General features: G+C 46.5%; 1 protein-coding gene across 5 annotated transcripts in view; it reads right to left on the bottom strand.

Moving 5' to 3' along the window:
* The window catches only part of PALM2AKAP2 (PALM2 and AKAP2 fusion), a 266,196-nt gene extending 265,098 nt beyond the window's left edge, over positions 1 to 1,098 (bottom strand). For 3 of the 5 annotated variants that reach the window (XM_074533560.1, XM_014271541.3, XM_074533558.1), the window contains exons 1-2: positions 740 to 1,098; positions 252 to 297 (exon numbers count right to left, since the gene is read on the bottom strand). In XM_074533560.1, coding sequence (XP_074389661.1) covers positions 252 to 297; positions 740 to 1,086 — 393 coding nt within the window. In that variant the 5' untranslated portion in view covers positions 1,087 to 1,098. The remainder of the gene's footprint in view (positions 1 to 251; positions 298 to 739) is intronic. The other 2 variants (XM_074533561.1, XM_026797104.2) reach the window with 1 other exon arrangement.
* Between the last annotated feature and the right edge of the window lie 7,013 nt (positions 1,099 to 8,111).

Raw genomic sequence — 8,111 nt, forward strand, 5'->3', positions numbered from 1 at the left:
AGCATGCCACTGTGCATTCACATTTTTCTTTCTGCACGTGTCAGCTCAACGCTCTTCCTCAGAGCCCTCTTTCTCCGCCAAATCCCGCAAAGCAGATTTTAACCACTCATTTCCCGAACAGGGAATTCCACACAGAACTTTGCACAAGCCAGGCTCTCCCTGTGCTTCCCAGCCACTGTGCTGGAATCCCCCCGTCCCTCCAACAACCCACGGCTAAGGACAAAAGAGCAAGTAAAAGGAAACTGACTTACTGCTATGGCTTGGAGCCTTTCCTTGTGCAACTCTGCTTCCGCCATCCTGGAGAGAAGGACACGGGAGGAGAGAGAGGGAGACCGGTGGGTGGGAAGGAGAAACAAAAAGGCAAACAACCGAAACGGAGCGCACACTGCAGTCACCGGGGGGAAACTGGAGTAATGGCAAAGAAAGCCGAGCCTCTGTGTAGCAGTCAGCCACTTTTAGAGGCACTGCAGGCTGGCTCACGGTACGATCATTTTAGTCACTGGACCAGTGCCTGCCTAGCTGCCTGTCTCCCAGCTGTATTGCTAACTGCATTTCAGTGCTGCTTCTGTGTGCTGGTGCTGTCACACAAACCATGTAGGCACTCTCCAAGCAGCTGAGCAGAGGGATTTCTCGCATGGCTATAATTTTTTGCGTTGACGTCTCAGCTCATTTGCTCCTCCTATGGGGTGCTGGGTCACGACAGGAGCTCGACATCAGCAGCGCGCACAGTAATACAAACCTGCCTGACTGCAGCAGAGGAGGCAGACAGCTGTGCCACAGCGTGTCCTTAGCGAGCAGCACGGAGCGCAGGGAAGGACGGCGGTGGCACATGGCGCAGGGAGGGGAGCTGCGGCAGACACGCAGGCGGCGGCTGCAGCCCCCGCTGGAGCGGGTTTGGATAAGGGAAAGGACAGGGCTGCCAGGAGGAGGGAGGGCACGGACTCTGGGCGAGCTGCACAGACAGTCGTCAGTGCAGCGGGAACATGGCACGCTGCAAAATGCTGCTGCTGCTGCTGCAGGGCAGTCCTTAACAGAAGCGACGAAGAGCATCTGGATGGCGAGGGAGATGCAAGGAGATGCACACATCCTGCATGCATTGCATGTATTGACATCAGATATTGAAAGTGATAAAGCTGTGTGTACAAACAGTTTCACTGAGGAATCCAGTGTTATAAATACAAGAGAAGGAGGCAGGTGAGGAAGTGAGGGGACACCTGAGCCATTATCACAAGGGTACCTGTGATTTCAAATTTGGCTTTGGTTTTGCAGGTAAACTCCTCACACTTTTTTTTTTTTTTTAACTTGTATCATTGTCTGCTTCCTTTTCTCAAAGACAGTAACAAAGCCGCCCCCCTCCCTCACAGTCCTGTACCAGGGGGTGCCACTGCAAGGGCGAGCGTGGGGCTGCCCCAGTAGAGGGGTGTCTCTCAGCCAGGGCAGCTACCACACCAGATGGTGGGTGGGGGCTGACCATGACATCGTGGGGCCGCCCTGCCATGAGCATCATATGCTGCAAAATGCACTTCTGCATGTCTCCTGCCATGCAGAAGTGCATTTTGCAGCATATCATTTTGAGGTGAAAACCTCTTGCTGCAAAGATGGGAAACTCCATTACCTTGAAGGAAAGTAATCTGGAAGTCACCCTGTTTCCCATGTGCCTGCCCTTTCAAAGGCCACCAAGCCTGACATTATATTTTTCCACATCCCAGTCTCCTTGGTCAGACATCCTCCACCTCCATACCAGTTCCAGTTCCAGGACATGCTACTTGCTGCAGGCTGTTTTTCAAGGAAGCTGCTTTGTCAGGTGTTTTTACTTCCTGGTCCCATTTTCTTGCTGGTGCACAGTCTCCTTGTCTTGTGACAGCGCGTCAAAGTGACTTCTTGCTTAGCTTTACCTCCTTGAAAGATGTCCTGTGTCATCTGAAAACTCACAGAACATTATGTAATTCCAGTAGTCACTGGAATTACAAAAGGCAAAGTTTTATTGCCATATCCCAGTATGAGTAAGTTGGTGATGGGGGGATCACAGCTAAGGAAAATGCAACAATTGTGGCTATGTACTGGGATACTCCTTCAGTCTTCCAGCTTTAAGTAATTTATTGAGTAGCAACTGCTTTCAAGCCTGTTTGATCTTTCTCTTGTTGCTGTTCTTCAAAACCTCTCCTTTTTATTTTCCATTACCATGTAAAGGTCCACGCATTGCTACTTGTATTACTACAGCTGGTTTTGAAATATCCCATCACACAGAATCCAGACATCTCTACTCCCACATGTGCTCTGAGAACATATATAGGCAACTGCTACTAAGGCTTGATAGCTATGCAATTAAATCCCTTCAATAGCCTTCTCATGTTTTGCTGTTAAGCCTTGCCCAGGGGAAGAATTCTACTACAGGCTATATCCAGCAAAGACAAGGGTTAGGGATATGGTGCTTACTGGAGCTGGAATGGGCAGCCTATTCATGCTACAACCTGTAGTCACATTACATGTTGCCAAAGTTGTGTGCAATATGCATCACTTCACACCATCCCCTCTTTTCCTTCCATATGACATCCACTCAGGAAGACGTTTAATCATATATTTAAGTGCATTCCAGACAGTCGTATATAAAAATGGATGTGAGTATCTCAATTATGGTACAGAGCTGAACACTGTATTCTGTATCCTCCCCATCCCACCACCCTGCCTTGTTTATCCTCTCTCCAATTTAACTGCAATGCTTGTTGCCGGCAGAAAATAAGCAGGGTGCATCCCTAGTGGGTGCTGCAGTCTTCCTGGTCCCAATGAACATGCTGAAGGACTGTGCAACCCTCCAGTTTAATTTGCCAAGGAAACATGGATCAGCTCTATTGACTCTTTGTGACTGTACAGGAATGACAGAGGTTGCATCTGCAACTGCAGCAGTTTCTTGCTCTTGATGTGCAGTGAGAAAAGGCTGGAAGTCATGCAATAGTAAAAGGCACCAGTTTCTCTACGTGTAGTTCTATATTTCTCTACATATAGTTCTACATTTCTCTACATATAGCTTATATAGCTTTCTCTCATATAGCTTGAAGCCTGTGATGCAATGAGGTTGAAATCCTTTACCAAGGCATTTCACAGAGCACACCGAAGTGAAATGACCTCTATGAAGTGACTTACTACACCATGATGGAGTCTGCAGCAGACAGCCCCTATAAGATGTTTATTTAGTGAAAACATATTAAATGAAACAAAACAAAGTATCTAGGCAGTCAATTTTTAAACATATTTCTCATCCATGTTGGTTAAGATTTAGTTTCCAGAATGTCTTGCTAGTTGGTAAGGGATTCGAATTCAAAACTTAAGAAATTTTCTTAAATTATAAGCAGGTTTTTTTCTTACTTTTAGTGCAGGAGACCAGGGTAATATTTCCAAATTTTAAACACACTAGTAAAACAAGAGAGAATAGAGTGTGAAGGGAGGAGCAAGGAGATTCCAGAAGAGTAGGTAAAAGCAGGTTTAATGTACTTTGATCAGTAGCTAAAAACAGAAAGAAGGAAAAAAAGTCCCTTTTATTTCTTCAAATGTCAGTTCAAAAGCTGTTCTTTTCACAGCAATTTTTAAAAGAGCAAGAACTGCTAAATCCTAATAATGTGTGAATTGCATTCCATTTCCATGCAAAACAGATTTTTATTTTCGTTTCTTTGGAAAAGAGTGTAGGAAACAGTCTGTAGATCCTGCTCAGTGCTGGAGAAGATCCTGAAAGTACTCTGAGCTCTGTGTAGCCTGAACTTTAAATTGAGACAGCTTAGTTATGTGGTGAAAATCAGGTTCTTGTCCTTGCTATGCAGCTGAGCTGGATTAGGAAAGGTTCTAGCTTAAATCACCTGTGTTTGGTTTCGGTCAAGCCAACCGGGTTGGTTTTTTGCCATTGCATTGCTTACTAAAAGAGCGCTTCTGCATGATGCCAGGAATCTTATCCTTAGGAAGCGTTTGCCTTCTCATTCTCCTGGCTGTTGGCAGACTGATTTAGTCTAAGAAACCAGAGTTTGTCCTGAAGACTGCATAAGGAAGGCACGTGCATTCACATGATGGTCAGGATTAGCACCTCAGCAAATGCATCAACGTGTTTTTGAGGTGACAAGTTACTGGTTGGATGCTGGCAGTGGCTGTCAGGAAAACACAGAGCAAGGAGGGAAAACTGGCTTCATATTTGCATTTCAGATTGTTTAAGAGGAGATACTTCTGGCTCTTAAAATTACCACATGCCAACATATTGCATTGTGCTGCACTAACACTACTCTGGCATCCTCAATATTGTCAAGCATTAATGCCTACAGCATGTTTGAACCATATTATTTTCTTCTAAGTCAAAATTCTGTTGTTTGATTAATCTTTACTTTCCTTACCAGAGTCTGGCTATATTAAAATAGTTAGGAATGAATAAGTAATCTAAACTTTTAGATACCTGAGCTCATCACCCATCCTCATTTTTTGGGTTTCCTCAAACACTGTGCCTCACACTACATTCCCTTCAAAATTTCTGGCAGTGTCACCATCCAAAACTTTCAGGAAGGACTACTCCATCTTCAGTTTTAATTGTAGCTTTCTGCCTCACCACACAAAAACCTCTTCCTGTCCTCTCGACTCTACTCGGACAGCTTGCTGGGGATATGGAGTGCTTACAACACCAGGGTTGTGCTTGGGCCTCTTGGAATTCACAGTTGTGAGCTGCAGAGACCCTCATCCCTCATCCCAGTGAGACATCACACCAGAACAGTTGTCTTCATCCTGCCTGGACACATTAACCCAGGAAGTGGTAGCTGTATGATGGGGAGCGTTGTCCAGGCCTTTCACACCCACTCAGAATAGCTGGTGGAGGGAGGTGCTCAATACATGTTCACTCATGACTTGCAGTGGTGAAAGTGAGAAGCTGAGCACCCAAATATGTGCCCTCACCCTTCTGTGGGGTAGAAAATGCTACCAGCAGTACATTTTCTTCATTACCCATTCTCCCTTGCATGGGTTTTCATGGGCACAGCCCTCAAGCAGTTTGGGGTGGTGGGAAAACCAGTCTGTGCAAAAGGACAAGCAAAGGCTTGGAAATCTCCCCTCTGTCCCTCACAGCACTTTATACATAGAAAATGCATGTGGTGAAACTATGTTATACATCTGAAGTTGAACAAGAGAGAGGTGGCAGAGTTCAACCTATATCTCTGAGTCCAGTTTTCTAAGCACACAAGGTCATCCTTTCTTTATAGAAAAGAATTTTTTAATCAAACTTGGAGTAACTGAAATTATTTCTTCTCCCATTTTCCTTTTTTTTTTTTTCCATGTGCCACTTGCTATCAAGACATGGAGTTGAAACACACACAGCCACAGCAGGAGATAGCATTGTTTAGGAAATAAAACCTAGAGCACAGGGCTTTGTTTTGAACCTTCCCAAGACAGCAGGCATATGAATAGGTAAGCCATAAATTATTAATAAATGCAGTCTATGAAGTTTTCCATGTTTGCTTGGTTTCATTCTGAAGCCACGGGAAGATTGCATTGAGAAGTCCACTGACTAGATTCTGACTAGGTTTCCATTTAGTCATGAAAGCTTCATGACACCTCTTCTCAACAGACCAACAGATGCTGGGAGTGGTAGGGGCCCTCGAGAGACTCCATAGGCTAGAAATCTGGACAAATGTTGTTGTCCGCAAACAGTTGCTTGTAGGTGATTTGGCTGGAACGAGGGATTAGAAGCAATTGTTTTCCTGAGACCTGTTGTTCTGCCAGTCCCACTACCATGCCAAAACAGCCTCATGCTAGCCTGAGGTTTATTCAACACCTTGCAGTAACTTGGCAGCTACTGATGCCCTTGGCAGTAACTTAAGAAGTGAGCCACAGAGCATTCCCTGCCAAAGCCTTAGATGAGCAGCCCTGAAGATGCTGTTTTCTGTGACTTTCCTTGAAGTAGGGAAGAAGAAGAAAAAATTATGGATGCACTTCTCTTTTCTCTCTTTTTTCCTTGCCAGGTAGCTGTGTTATTTGAAGATTCCCAGGTGGAGGAAGCAGTCTGTTTTCTCTTGGGGTTTCAGTGCTGGCTGCTAGCACTGCAGCTTGCTTACCCAGCTGCAGGATCAGGGAAGCTACAGAGCTGTCAGCCTGCCCTCAGGGCCTGGCAAGGTTATGGAGCAGATCATCTTGAGTGTGATCAAACAGAACTTACAGGACAGCCAGGAGATCAGACCCAGCCAGCATGGGTTTGGGAAGGGCAGGACCACCCTGATCTCCTTTCGTGACCATGTGACCCACCTGTTGGATGCAGGGAAGGCTGTGGATGCATCTGCCTGGACATCAGCAAGGCCTTTGGCATCATCTCCCACAGCACACTCCTGGGAAAGCTGGCAGCCCACGGCTTGGACAGGAGCACTCTTGCTGGGTTAGGAACTGACTGCATGGCCGGGCCCAGAGGGTGGTGGTGAACGGTGCTGCATCCAGCTGGTGGCTGCTCACCCTGAGGGGTGTCCCTCAGGGGCCTGTGCTGGGGCTGGTCCTGTTTAACATCTTCATTGGTGATCTGGGTGAGGGGATGGAGTCCACCAGCAGCAAATTTGCAGATGCCATCAAGTTGGACAGGAATGTTGATCTGCTGGAGAGTAGGAGGGCTCAGCAGAGGGACCTGGTAGATGGGCTGAGTCCAGCAATATTAAGTTTAACAAGACCAAGTGCCAGGTCCCACACTTTGGCCACGATAACCTCCTGCAGCGCAACATGATGAGTGCCCAGGCAGAGAAGGGCCTGGGGGTACTCTTTGACAGCAGGTTGAAGAACCAGCAGCAAGCTCACGTGGCCAAGAAGGCCAAGGGCCTCCTGGCCTGTGTCAGGAACAGTGTGGCCAGCAGGAGCAGGGAGGTCATCCTTCCCCTGTACTCAGCACTGGTGAGGCCACAACTTGAGTGCTGTGTGCTGTGCTGAGCCCCGCAGTTCAGGAGGGATGTTGAGATGCTGGAGTGTGTCCAGAGAAGGGCAGCAAGGCTGGTGAGGGGCCTAGAGCATAAACACTGGGAGGAGCAGCTGAGGGAGCTGGGGGGGTTGATCCTGTCTCACTCAGGCCAGACCCTGTCACTCTCTGCAGCTCCCAGAAAGGAAGGTTTTGCCAGGTGGGGATCAGCCTCTTCTCCCAGGCCACCAGTGACAGGATGAGAGGACAGAATCTCTTCAGCTGTGCCAGAGGAGGTTTAGGCTGGATATCGGGAACAAGTTCTTCACAGAAAGAGTGATTGGACTTTGGAATGACTGCCCAGGGAGATGAAGAGCTTTCCTGAAGGTCTTAAATAAAAGACTGGATATGGCACTCACTGCCATGGTCTAGTTGACAGGGTAATAGGTTGGACTTGATGACCTCAGACATCTTTTCCAGCCTAGTTGTTTCTGTGATTCTATCACTGGCCCAGTGACAGCTCCTGGGGAACAGAGTGGGACTGGACGACCTGCAGAGGAGAAATGTAAGACAGCTTTTCCCAAATTCCTTTAGTGTCTGAATTACTCAAAAAGAAAATCCTGATTTGTCCTTACCTTCCCCTTTCTATTCTAAGTGCCTCCCTTGACATTCAACATCCACCTGAGGCAGAGAGAAATGATGAGAACAAGTAATACTGCCAGCATTACAGTGCAGGACAGAGACATATCTGTGAATAGGACAACTCTCTTCACTAAAAAGGGAATTTTTGTTGAATTTCAATTCTATCAGCAAAATTATGCCACCAAAATAGGTCACCACCCCTTAGCTGTGCATCTCTCCGTAGCTGTTAATGAGCTGAGAATTGTGTGTACTGAGGACTTGTGTTATCCACTCTATTTGAAACATTTTGTGGTGCTGAGTTTCATTGTTCCTGACAGCTGTAATGCTGATACAGAGGAGGCTCTTGCCCCTCCAGTCCCTTAAAACTGGCTTGGCTATTCATTGTGCCAAGAAAAAGAGGATAAAGTGTACATTTTTTCACTTTAGATTTTAAAACTAAAACTTGGCTCCTGTAGGTTATGGCATTTCTCTCTTTTCAAACAACTCTGACTGCAACAGGAAAACTGCTTTTAGTGGTATTTATTTCTATTCTTGTGCCTTCTGATCATTCTTCACATATAGCTGAAATTATATTCCCTTA

The sequence above is a fragment of the Zonotrichia albicollis genome, chromosome Z (assembly GCF_047830755.1).
Source record: "Zonotrichia albicollis isolate bZonAlb1 chromosome Z, bZonAlb1.hap1, whole genome shotgun sequence".
NCBI lineage: Eukaryota > Metazoa > Chordata > Aves > Passeriformes > Passerellidae > Zonotrichia > Zonotrichia albicollis.